The sequence below is a fragment of the Carcharodon carcharias genome, chromosome 7 (assembly GCF_017639515.1).
Source record: "Carcharodon carcharias isolate sCarCar2 chromosome 7, sCarCar2.pri, whole genome shotgun sequence".
In the NCBI taxonomy this organism is placed as follows: domain Eukaryota; kingdom Metazoa; phylum Chordata; class Chondrichthyes; order Lamniformes; family Lamnidae; genus Carcharodon; species Carcharodon carcharias.
Window position 1 is genome coordinate 23,231,184 of NC_054473.1, and position 13,632 is coordinate 23,244,815.

General features: G+C 41.2%; 1 protein-coding gene across 2 annotated transcripts in view; it reads right to left on the reverse strand.

Annotated features, from left to right (window-relative positions):
• The window catches only part of arpc4 (actin related protein 2/3 complex, subunit 4), a 15,115-nt gene continuing 1,483 nt past the window's right edge, over positions 1–13,632 (reverse strand). For both annotated transcript variants that reach the window (XM_041191023.1, XM_041191024.1), the window contains exons 2-6: positions 13,293–13,408; positions 10,985–11,096; positions 9,611–9,706; positions 6,843–7,013; positions 1–1,308 (exon numbers count right to left, since the gene is read on the reverse strand). In XM_041191023.1, the coding sequence (XP_041046957.1) occupies positions 1,303–1,308; positions 6,843–7,013; positions 9,611–9,706; positions 10,985–11,096; positions 13,293–13,408 (501 nt within the window). In that variant the 3' untranslated portion in view covers positions 1–1,302. The remainder of the gene's footprint in view (positions 1,309–6,842; positions 7,014–9,610; positions 9,707–10,984; positions 11,097–13,292; positions 13,409–13,632) is intronic.

Below are 13,632 nucleotides of genomic sequence, written 5' to 3' on the forward strand. Positions count from 1 at the left end.
GACTGCAAAAGGTTTTTAATATTGAAAAGCATAAGGCATTACATATTAGTGGCAATAACAGCAATAAGATTAACATATCTAGGTTTAATTATTCCCATTCAATTAACAGCTTAGTTGAAACTGGGAATTTACCAAGCACATGTGAGAGCCTCCATCTTACTTCAATGTGCTGCCCTAGTACATTTTTGTGTTTTAAAAAGCACCCTGTTGACCAATGTAAAGAGCAGTAATACAGATGGCAACCTGACCATTCAATGCCAGTGTCCTGGATCAGTAGAACTTTCCACCTTTCCACAAGTGGAACTGTGAAACTCATGCCAGTGATCATCCATCGGCTGCTGCCATAAAAAGTCATAGAAGCAATAAAATCTCCATCCACTCACAGTTTAACAAAATCCATAATGTGATTCCAAACGGTTACATTACGATCTATTTTACTTCGATTAAAAACATTAATATACAAGTAATGGAATAAAAATAGAATAACTAAAACAAAGACTAAGAATGTGGACTCTCCTGCCTCATGGACACTATGATGGAAATATACAAATGATGAATTATTTAGAGACTGTTGTTTCAAACTGGAGTATAATTTGGGACAGATAGAGCAAGCACCAGTAGAATCCAAAAATGATAGAAACACTTTGCTGCTCAGGCAACCTCTGTGGAGAAGGTGGTAGGGTAAACGTTTCAGGTCAATGACCTATCATCAGTACTGACAAAACATCATCATCCTGATGTGTTAATCATACCTTCCGCTCTGCAGATACTGCCTGACCAGCTGAGTGTTTCCAACATTTGCTATTTCAGATTGCCAGCATCTGCAATATTTTGCTTTTTGTTTCACTCTTTCCATTATTAACAGGAATTCTGGATGGTCATTGTTGGCAGGTTTTATTGCATCCATTTACTACCTTAAACTTAAGTTTACTGTCTTTAAAGATGTTGATTAAGGAGTAAAGTCAGAGAGGCTGCGACACAAACTACGAATGAAATTTTGTTTTATTTTTCAAAATACAAATGCATTAACTCGGTCCCTTCAATTTATGAAAGACCTAATGACAGCAGAATTATGCTGTTGTAAATACAGTATCAGTTGAAAAATGATCTGATAATACTAAAGCCAGCAGTCTGGTTGGGTTATTGTACAAGCCCCTCCCAGCAGGCTGGTCAGGTTATTGTATGTGTCCCTTTCAGCAGACGATTACACCCACCCCCGCCCCAAGCTTCCTTCCAGCAGTGCAGTTTCACATAGTTCCTCGTAACCTTGGTCTTGTTAGATAACAGCAAATGCAACTAGTATCAGAACTGCAAAAAGAAAAATAGGGTTGTTATCACATTCAGTATGCTTTTAATGACAAATGAAGAATTCTTGGTAAGCACAAAACTACATGCAATTGATGTGCAAACCAAGACTTTGCAAATATTACTCTTTAATCAGTCATTACAAAGGGCACAATATAGCTATACCTTCTGGTTTTCCTCTAGAGAGGCACAGCTAAGAACAGGAATTCGCTGTGACTTGGAACCCAAAAGCTCGTGGCATTTATACCCTTGAGTACCTTTCCCCCTTCAAACTATTTTAACTCCATATGAAACTGTAAATATAGAGCAATCAAGCAGTATATTAAGCAAATGGGAAACTACAGGGAAGAAGGAAGGGGCAGCAAAGAGAAAGGGGGTAAATAGTGGCAATGGGGACTGCAATGTATAGAGAAAAGAAGAAGGGAAGAGAAACTGAGAAAGGTGGTCAAGGTGGAAGGAATGAAAGAGAAAATATTGAGGGAGAGGCCAAGAAAAGGTAGAGAGAAAGACAGGGTTGGAGAAGGGCATCAGAAAAAGACAGCAGGAGGGCAATGGAAGAAGAGGAAGTATGTAAGAGGTGGAAGGGAACTGAGAAGATGGGCAAGGGGAGAGCCAATGGTAAGATGTCAATCAGGGAATACAGAGCATTGGAAAGGATATCTCAGTGATGAGATGCAATGAAGCGGCAATATTCAGGCGTCTACAGCACAGAAGGAGGCCATTCAGCCCATCATGTCCATGCCAGTCAACAAAGATCTGACTACATTAAACCCATTTTCCAGCGTTTGGCCCATAGCCCTGGAGAAAATGGCAACGCAAGTGAACGTCTAACTACTACTTAAATGTTACGATAGTTTCTGACTCATCCGCTTTTTCAGGCAGTGAGTTCTCGACTCCCACCACCCTCTGGGTGTATTCTATGCCTCAGCTAATAAAGCAAGTGTCCCATATGCCTTCTTCACCACCTTATCTACCTGCCCTGCTACCTTCAGGGATCTATGGATATGCACACCTAGGTCCCTCTGATCTTCAGTACTTTCCAGGGTCCTACCATTCATAGTGTAATCCCTTGCCTTGTTAGACCCCCCAAAGTGCATTACCTCACATTTTTCCAGGTTGAATTCCATTTGCCACTGCTCTGCTCACCTGACCAGTCCATTGATATCCTCCTGCAATTTATGGCTATCCTCCTCACTATTTACCACTCCACCACTTTTTGTGTCACCCATGAACTTCTTGATCAGACCCCCTACATTTAAGTCCAAATCATTTATGTACATCACAAGCAGCAAGGGCCCCAGCACTGAGCCCTGTAGAACCCCACTGGAAACAGACTTCCAGTCACAGAAACATCCGTCTACCATCACCCTCTGCTTCCTGCTTCTCAGCCAATTTTGGATCTAACCTGCCACTTTGCCTTGGATTCCATGGGCTCTTACTTTCTTGACCAGTCTGCCATGAGGGACCTTATCAAAAGCCTTGCTAAGGTCCATGTAGACCACATCAAATGCATTACCCTCATCAACACTGCTGGTTACCTCCTCAAAAAATTTGATCAAATTTGTCAAACACAACCTTTCCTTAACAAATCTGTGCTGACTATCCCTGATTAATCAGTGTTTCTCCAAGTGCAGATATACTCTGTCCCTCAGAATTCTTTCTAGTAACTTCCTCATCACCGAGGTTAAATTGACTGGCCTGTAATTTCCTAGTCTATCCCCTCCTCCCTTTTTAATAATAAGACATTAGAAGTCCTCAGCTGTGGCCATAGGGGATTTGAAAATTACTGCCAGGGCCCCTGATATCTCTTCCCTTGCCTCCCTCAACAGCCTGAGATACATCTCATCCGGGCCTGCAGATCTATCCACTTTTACGGCCACTAAACCTGCTAGTACCTCCTCTCTCTCTATATTAATTTCCTTTAATGTTTCACAGTCCTCCACCCTGATGTTTATATCTGCATCCTCCTTTTCCATTGTGAATACCAATGCAATGTATTCATTGAGGACTGCATCCATGTCTTCTGGGTCCCCACACACATTACTTCTATCGTCCCTAATTGGCCCTACTCTTTCCCTAGTTATTCTCTTGCTCTTTATATATTTTAAAAAACTCCTTTGGGTTTTCCTTTATTTTACTCATCAATGCTTTCTCATGCACTCTCTTAGCTTTCCTAATTTCCTTTTTAAGTTCTCCTCTGCACTTTTTATATTCATCTAAGGACTCTGCCGTACTGAGCCCTTGGTATCTGCCATTAGCTTCTCTTTTTTTCTTAATCCTAACTTTTATGTCCCTTGACATCCAGGGTTCTCCGGACTTGGTCCGCCCCTTTGTCTTTACGGGAACATATTTGCCTTGTACACATTTGCCCAATACATAACAGCATTGCTGAGAATGAAGATGGATCAAGGAAGAATACGAATGTAGAGCAGGTGACCTGGTGAAAAACGATGAGTACGAATAAGCTGAGCAATTGTGGAGCAAAATGGGACAAAACTATCAAAATTCCCAGCCACCTCCATCCCTTGACGGGTGACCCAAAATGTCCTCACAGCCCTATCTGGATTCCTCCCCAGCCACTATACCTTCCACCAATAATCTCAAACAAAAGAAATTGAAGGTGGTATGGAGAGAAAACATAAATGAAAAGAAAACACAATAGCAATACAAGCAAAACAAAATTCAACGACGCAGATGCAAAAATATTATAAAGACACCAGAAGTAGACAGAGACCAAGAAAAAAGATATACAAGCCAAACCAAAGATAACAGGTAAGCAAGTTTTTTCCGTGAGCAACGTATTAGGAGATCTGCTAATAGCAAGTCTTGCTTAATGTATTTCTCTCTCTCTCTCCGCCCCCCCACACACACACCTTAAACCAGCTTATATTTCAACTCTTTCTTGGACTCGAACTCAAGTTCTGTCGAAGGGTCATGAAGACTCGAAACGTCAACTCTTTTCTTCTCCGCTGATGCTGCCAGACCTGCTGAGTTTTTCCAGGTAATTCTGTTTTTGTTTTGGATTTCCAGCATCCGCAGTTTTTTTGTTTTTATTAATGTATTTCATGTTTGTCATACTTAATTCCTGTGACAGAATTTGTTTGTCATGCTATTTATACTATGCTTTGGTATTAGACCTGTTCAAAATTCACATTCTCCCCTTTTCCCCACCTCTGAGACTGCTCAATATGTCCATACGAAAAAGAGCATATGCTGTTCTTAAATGAGCAACATTACTAGTCACGCAGTTCACTCTAGCCTATTAATTCCTGGGGAGTTACCATTGACTAGAAACTGAACTGGACCAACCATTTAAATACCATGACTACAAGAGCAGGTCACAGACTGGCAATTCTGCAACAAGTCACTCACCTCCCCAATCCCCAAAGCTTGTCTACCATCTACAAGGCACAAGTCATGAAAACTCTCCACTTGCCTAGATGCAGTTCCAACAACACCTAAGAAGCTCAGCACCATCCAGGACAAAGCAGTCCACTTGACTGGCACCCCATTCACCACCTTAAACATTCACTCCCTCCACCATCGATGCTCAGTGGCAGCAGTACTATCCTACAAGATGCACTGCAGCAACTCACCATCCCTCCATCGACAGCACATCCCGAACCTGCAACCTCGACCATCTAGAAAGACAAGGGCAGCAGACCCATGGAAACACAACCACCTGCAAGTTCCCCTCCAAGCCACACACCATCCTGATTTGGAACTACATCAACATTACTTCACAGTGGCGGGGTCAAAATCCTGAACTCCCTCCCTAACAACATTGTGGGTGTACCTACATCATATGGACTGCAGCAGTTCAAGAAGGCAGCTCATCATCACCTTCTCAAGGGCAATTAGAGATGGGCAACAAATACTGGCCTTGCCAGCGACCCTATATTCTGTGCAAGTGCGTTAAAAAGCTCAGCAACTTCTCGACACCTTTATTGAGGTTAACTGGACCAGCTATATCAATACCACAGCTATAAGAGCAGAAGGGCATGGGTACTCTACAAAAGGTGACTCATCTTCTGATACCTCTATGTCTCACTACCATCTACAAAGTGAGGAGGATAATGCAATATGCACCAATCACTTGGATGGTTCAGCTACAACACCAATCATGCCACTCAATACCATCCAAAACAAAAGTTTGCTGAATTAACACTCCAACCACTGATGTCAATATCCACCCTTTTCATCACTGGTGCACTATGGTTGCAATATGGATGATTTACAGAATGCACTGCAACAACTCAACCAAACCTGCTTTGACAAAAGAGACAATGGCAGCAGTGTCATGAAAACACCATCTCCAAGTCACACGCTACTCTGACTTGGACATAGGAGAAAGCCACTCAGTCTCTTGGGCCTGTTCTGCTATTTAACTAGATTATGGCTGATCTGTACCTAAACTCTATTTACCTGCTTTGGTTCCACATCTCTTAATACTCTTGCCTAACAAGAATCTACCACTAAGTTTTGAAATATTCAGTAGTCCTAGCCTCAACAGCTTTTTGAGAGATAGTGTTCCAAATTTTCACCACTCTGTGTGAAGTGCTTCCTGACATCACCACTGAATGGTCTCGCTTTAATTTTAAGGCTTTGTCCTCTTGTCTTGGACTTCCCCACCAGAGGAAACTCTTTTGGTCTAACTAACTTAGCCAATCCTTTAACCATCTTAAACACCTCAATTATTTCACTTATTAATCTTCTATACTCAAGGGAATACAAGCCTACTTTATTCAATCCGTCCTCTATTCAACTCTTTTAGTCCCTGGATCATTCTGGTGAGCCTGTGCTACACCCCAGTCAAGGCTAATATATCCTTCCTGATGTGTGATACTCAGAACTGAACACAGATGGGGCCTAACCAGAGCTTTGTGCATCTATAGCATTACATAGATTTCTGTTTTCCAGTCCTCTTGAGATGTAGGATAGCATTCCATTAGCCTTTTTGATTATATTTTTGTTCCTGTCCACCAGTTTTTAGCAGACACATACTATCATTCATTTGATGTTGTTGACTCAGTATCTTGGAATTCCCTGCCTAACACTGTTGTGGGAGCACCATCACCACAAGAACTGGAGTGGCACAGGAAGGTCCACCATCATCATCTCTGCTAGAGATAGGCAATAAATGTGGCCAGTGACATCCACATCCAGAGAACAAATAATGGAAAGCAGGGACTCAGTGGGCTAGTTCAGCACACTTCCCTTTCAACAAAGTCACTGCACTGCATAAAAGCAATGATGCTTAAAAAAAAAGTCTCATTTAAGGAGGAAGTCAAACACATTTGAGGAACTCATCTACCGAGAAGCAAAAACCACTGACTGCAAAATAAGACTTGCACAGAAAATACTGAATCAAGCTAATTTATGCAATACTGACAGACTCAGCAACTGAACACCATAGAACAATTGGGCTGCAATTTTCAACTCTGAAAAGTTGAGTAGCACAGAAGTATTGAGAACAGCTGAGCACTATTATGAATTTGCTGATTTTGGTGGTGGGAAAGGAGCGAGGAAAGACTCACATTTTTGAGGAACTCTTCTGCGACGATGCGAGCTCTGGCGTTTAATGACAGCTTCATTTCACTGACTTCTTTGTCAATCTCCTCCATGAAGTGGATGACAAAATCAACTAGTTTGTGTTTGTACATTTGTTCAGTATGGAAATTGGTGATCAGGAAACTGATGTCATAGCCCTGCCAGGAGAAAGGAAACAAGGAGACAGTAGTGAATCTCATTTAATACACTTACAGACATGTTCAACTCTCTCCAGCAATTCAAAGGGGACAGGAATAATACCTTATTCCAAACCAATATAAAATAAGTGGTGACTTCCCTCAACAGATATTTTCATGCTCAAAAACAAAAATACCTGGAAAAACTCAGCAGGTCTGATAGCATCTGCGGAGAGGGATACAGTTAACATTTCGAGTCCGAATGACTCTTCTGATGAAGTCATTCGAATTGCAAACATTAACTATATCCCTCTCCGCAGATGCTGTCAGACCTGCTGAGTTTTTCCAGGTATTTTTGTTTTTGTTCTAGATTTCCAGCATCTGCAGTATTTTGCTTTTATCTTGATATTTTCGTGCTAACTGAATACAAAACTTAAGCTGAGTTCTGGAAAATTTCTGTCTGAAATATTTCTGGCATTAATCCTTGTCAAAGTTTTTGATGAATACTGTTCTCATCAAGGTGAGACTTTATCCCATTGGGTCTGGGTTCAGATCCACATCCCAAAGATAAGAACTTTGTATGCTAACCCACTGCACAACCCAGTCTCTTCAACCGTATTTTCAATAAGAAAATCTTCATTCTGCATGCTAAAAAAGCAATCTTCAGTATTTATCACTTGCACATGTGGAGTACATAAAGACCACATTCTGCTATCCCACTGAGACACTGTAGCCCTTAAGAGTCAACATTGATGTTGGACCCCATGAAGTTCTATGGCATCATGATAAAAATGGGCAAGGAAACCTCTTACCATCCTCCTTCAGCTGGTGAATCAGTGCTCCTCCATGTTGAACACTACTTTGAAAAAACACAGAGTAGCAAGAGCACAGAATATATTCTGGGTGGGGGACTTCAATGCCCATCACCAAGAGTGGCTCAGGAATACTACAAGTGACTAAGCTGGCTGTTTCAAGGACATAGCTGGGTCTGCAGCAGATGGCCTTAAGCAATCTACCTATCGTAGATGCACCTGTCCATCACAGCATTGATAGGAGTGACCATCACAAAATTCTTGGGGAGACAAAGTCCTATCTTTACACAGAGGATATCGGCCATTGTATTGTGCCAAACAGGATAAATTCACAACAGATCTCAAAATTCACTGGGTATCCGTGAGATGCTGTGGGCCATCAGTAGCAGCAGAATTATATTCCACCAAAAATCAGTAACCTCATGGCCTCACATATTCTTCACTCTGCCATTACCATCAAACCAAGGGACCAACCTTAAGGTTCAATGAGGAGTATAGGAGAACATGCTAGGAGCATCAGGTGTGCCTAAAAATGACGAAGCTACAACATAAAACTACATGAATGTTAAAAAGTAGACATGCTATAGACAGAGCCAAATGATTCCACAACCAATGGATCAATTAAAGCTCTGCAGTCCTGCCACATTCTGAGGCAAATAGCTCCTGACCCCTCCAAAGCCTTTCCACTATCTACAAGGCACAAGTCAGGAATGGGATGAAATACTTTTGACTCACCTGGATCAGTGCAGCTCCAACAACATGCAAGAAGCTTGACACCATCCAGAATGAAGCAGTCCATCTGATTGGCAGTCCATCCACCACCTTAAACATTCACTCCCTCCACCACCAATGTACGTGGCTTCAGTGTGTATCATCTACAAGATGCTCTGCAGCAACTTGCAAAGGCTCTCAACAGCACCTCTCAAACCTATTAGCCCTACTGCCTGAAAGGGCAAAGGCAGCAGGGCACATGGGAACACCAGCAACTGCAACTTCCCCTCTAAGTCATGCACCATCCTGACTTGGAAATATATTGCCATCCTTTCATTATTGCTAGCTTAAAATCCTGTAATTCCTTACATAACAGCGCAATAAGCATACCTTCAACACCCACACTGCATCAGCTCACAACCACCTTCAAGGGTAATTAGGGACAGGCAATAATTACTGGCCCTGCCAGTAACACCCACATGAATGAATGAAAGAAGTATTTAAGTTTGAAATCTCAATGATAAACTTCCACAGTGTACCATCAAGCAGTAAGACATGGGCTTTGCCCAGAATGATGTTCAAATTTTCATGCAGACCACTGGATACATATTCTTGCCTGCCCACTCCCTCAGACAGAAAGCCTGGCATATCACCAGTGGGCTCACAGAAGGTGCTCAACATAGAAGAAAATAGCTTTTTTTTAATGTTTCAGAGCAGGGTGGAAAAAAGAGGATCTATAACTGATAGGATGTGCAGTGCACACAATGTTCTGGTTAAACTTCTATTTACATTTTTGAGGAGATGAGCACTTCCTAAATGAGTAGAACAGTACAGTGCGTGCTGCACTGCATTCCCACCTCCTGAAGCATTCACAGAAAGAAGTCACTGCCTTTGGCAGGGCAGGAGCTGAAAATAGTTGGGGAAAAAAGAATGAAAGTTTATCATTGAGATTTCAAACAAACACTTTTTTATTCATAGAGTATCTACAGATCAAAAGACTTCAACTGGCCTCAAGTCCTTAACACTGTCTAACTGACAGGTACCGCTGAAAAATAAGTCTTAAATTGAAATGCAAGCTCTGTATATTGGCATTACCTCAACAGCTTTCCTCCGGAGGATGAAGAAATTCTCTGCTCGCATCATCATAAACCTCATGAATTTATGACACAGGATCTTTTCAATCTCATCTGCCTGAAATTAAAAACACAAAACTTTAACAGGTACAAACTCTAACCTGCCTATAGCTCATGAGTAAAGGTACAGGAATGTCTTTAAAATATTAACGTTTTTGAGGGCAGCCAATAAACAAGGTCAGCACATGCAGACTTGTCAATGTGCCACTGAAAACTGTTTGGGGGAGCTACAGAAGGGAAGAAACAATTAAAATTTGTTGAGATGAAACAGTAAAAGAATTATGAATATTCGCCCACATTTATTTTTAAACAGATGTTGACTGCTGCACAAAATGCAAGCTTTAGCAAAATTAGTAAGGGGTTTGGAGAACCAACATATAGCGCTAGAGAGAAGATGCAGGTTTCCATCTAGAACTATAATGAGTTTCTAACATCATCTACATGCTCAGACATCCCTATGTAGCAACAAGAGAAACAAGGAAGATCAGAGGGAGAATCATCACTCAGCTACCAAACAGAGGTTGTACATGGAATTAAATCAGCAAATACTGGAAATACACAGTAAGTCAGCCAACATTTCTAAAGAGACAAAACAGTAAACATTTCAGGCTAAAACTTTAGTCAATGTCCTGCTAGAGTGTTATATCTAAAATATTAAACCATCTTTTTTTTTATAGTGGATGAGTGATCCAATGTGCATTTCCACCATTATCTATATTTGGTTTCAGAATTTTGGCATTTGCAGTACTTTTTCCTCCTTTTGCTTAGATAAGTTCATGCTTTGTTTTACAAGAAGGGGATTAGGACTGAAAAATGACCAGATTTGATATTAAGGGACAAATCAATGGCATGGCCAGGGGTCTGGAGCAAGTTAATCATCCTCCTTAATCACAGGTGATTAGCTTGCCACAGTGAAATAAAAGTGAAGGAGTGGGGATGAATTTAGAGGAATTATAAACCTTTAAGAGTAGGTTGAAATGAGAAGAATGAATATTATTGCCGTTGTTTCCAGTAAAACAACTGCATCATTAAGGAGCCTCCCTTTTAAATCTGAATATGGAAAAGTCACAGTTAATATTTCTGAGAAAACACAAATTCCTCCCCAGCTCTTAAAAGGTAACCAAATAAAAACTTCCAGGACATCTAAATCGAACATTAAATTGAGTCCGGTTGACTATTTGACTTGGGAGCAGACGATTTAATTTCCACCTTGCCCTCATTAATGAAGGGCAATCAATCTTCACTCACTTTCTCAGCTTCCACTCCAAGAGATGAATGGAATAATCCGGGTCTTAATAGTTACAAGCATGGACTAAAAGGCAAGCTAGATACTGACCTGTTTGATTGCAATGCTGACCCGTACAGAGTTTATTGAGCCCTCAATGAGGACTTTCTCCTTCTCATTCCTGCTGATGATCAAGGGCTGCAACAGCAGCTCTTTACTGCTCCTGTTATTGGCCAAGAAAAAGTTGGGCATTACTATCCAATAATTAGAATGAATCCTAGGATCTCCACCAACTATTTGCACCCATTTGTTTTTTCACAAAGGTCCTCAAAAACATTCTCAAATACTGCATGTAGGTGATCTGCTCCCTGATCTCGACCTGCAGCATTCTTAAGCTTGACACCAAGTTGCCTGCGAGACTTAGCTCTCCACTTAACTTCCTATACTCTAACAAAATAAATGTCCCAGAAATTACCCCACAGTACAGTTTTGATGAGGTAGATCAGTGTTGTATCGTTCTGTGGGATGTTGGAAACACAGCAGTAATTATCATTGCTGCAAACACCATATCCATACTTAAAGTTTATAAGGCACTGGGACCAGATGAGATGCATCCAAGGATACTGAGGGAAGTAAGACTGGAAATTGCAGAGGCACTAACCATAATTTTCAGTCTTCCTTAGACTAAGGGGTAGTGCTGGAGGACTGGAGAATTGCAAATGTTGCACCCTTGTTCAAAAAAGGGTGTAAGGATAAGCCCAGCAACTACAGGCCAATAAGTTTAACTTCTGTGGGATGGAAATTTCTGGAAACAATAGTTTGGGACAAAATTAATAGTCACGTGGACAGATGCAAGTTAACTAAGAAAAGCCATCATGGATTGCTTAAGGGAAAATCATATTTAACTAATTGCCGGAGCTTTTTTTGAAGAGGTAAGAGAGAATTGATGAGAACAATGCTGTTGATGTGATGTACACAGACTTCCAAAAAGCATTTGATACAGTGCCACACAACAGACTTGTGAGCAAAGTTATTGCTCATTGAAAAAAGGGACATGGATACAGAGCTGGCTGAGCGACAGGAAAGAGAGTGTAGTGGTTAATGGATGTTTCACATGCTGGAGGAAGGTTGCAGTGGAGTTCCCAAAGGGTCAGCGTTGGGACCCTTGCTTTTCCTGATATATGTTTACGACCTAGATCTTGTGTGCTGGGCACAATTTCAAAGTTTGCGGATGATACAAAACTTGGAAGCACTGTGAACTACAAGGAGGATGGTGTAGAACTTCAAAGGGACATAGACAAGTTGGTGGAATGAGTGGCAGATGAAGTTCCATTCAAAGAAATGTGACGTGATTCATTTTGGTAGGAAGAACATGGAGAGACAATAGAAAATACAGGGTAAAACTCTAAAGGGGGTGCAGGAGCAGAGGGACCTGGGTGTATAAGTGCTTAAATCATTGAAGGTGGCAGGACAGGTTGCGAGAGCAGTTAATAAAGCATATAGTATCCCAGACTTCATTGATCAGGGCATAGAGTACAAGAGCAAGGAAGTTATGTTGAATGTGTATAAGTCATTAGTTCAGACTCAGCTGGAGTATTGCGTCCAGTTCTGGGCCCCACACTTTAGGAAGGATGCGAAGGCATTAGAGAGGTTGCAGAAAAGATCCATGAAAATGATTCCAGGGATGAGGAACTTCAGCTATGAAAATAGATAAAGTTAGGACTGTTTTCCCTAGAGAAAAGGAGGTGGACAGGAGAGGTATTCAAAAATCATGGGGGGGTCTCGACAGGATAGGGAGAAACTGTTCCCACTCACAAAAGGATTAAGAACGAGAGGGCACAAATTTAAAGTAATTAGTAAAAGACAAAAAGTGATATGAGAAGAAATTTTTTTATGCAGCGAGTGGTTCAGGTTTGGAATGTGTGTGTGTGAAGTGTGCCTGAGTGTGCGGTGAAGGAAGGTTCAAGTGAAGCACTCAAAAGGAAATTAGACTTATCTGAAAAAGAAGAAGGTGCAGGGTTATGGGAAGAAGGTGGGAGAATGGAACTAGGTGAGTTACTCATTCGGAGAGTCAGTGCAGAAACGATGGGCCAAATGGCCTCCTTCTGCACCGTAACAATTCTGAGATTCTGAGTATCAACATTTCATTTTAAAAAATTCCCCACGCATCTTATTCTCAAACAGTACATGCAGATAATCTTGTTCCCAGTTCTCTACCACACCAATAAACTTCTCACTTGTACAAACTTGGCAGTCAACTCAAAGTCATATGCACAATCTAAAAATAAACACACACACATTTATCCCTAGAACCAGACAGACAACTGCATTGCAGATTTCTTTGTTTCTCCCAAGACGATGCTTCATCTGAGAAATCTGAAAGCCAACTGACCAATTTTACAAACCAACTGTGCCCTACCTCACTTCCACCTCTGGTTTATTATGGCGCTCCACCACCTGTGATGAGAAATTTTCCAGGCAGAGTGCTGCTTGAAGCGTGGCACGAACCGCATTCAGGTACGGACGGAGTGTCGCCTATTGAAAGGAGAGATAAACAAAGTTAAAATAAAGTTTAGAAAAGCCTTAAGGGCAATTGCACCTCTAAGGGACTCTGTCTATGTTAGAAATACCCCATTTTAACCTGTATGTTAAAATCTATTATAAAACACATTTCTCGTTAGCACAATTGTAGTGTTCACTAATGTGACAGCTCTCAGAACAGTGGCCTAGATCATTTCATTCCCCTTCCTTTAACTAAT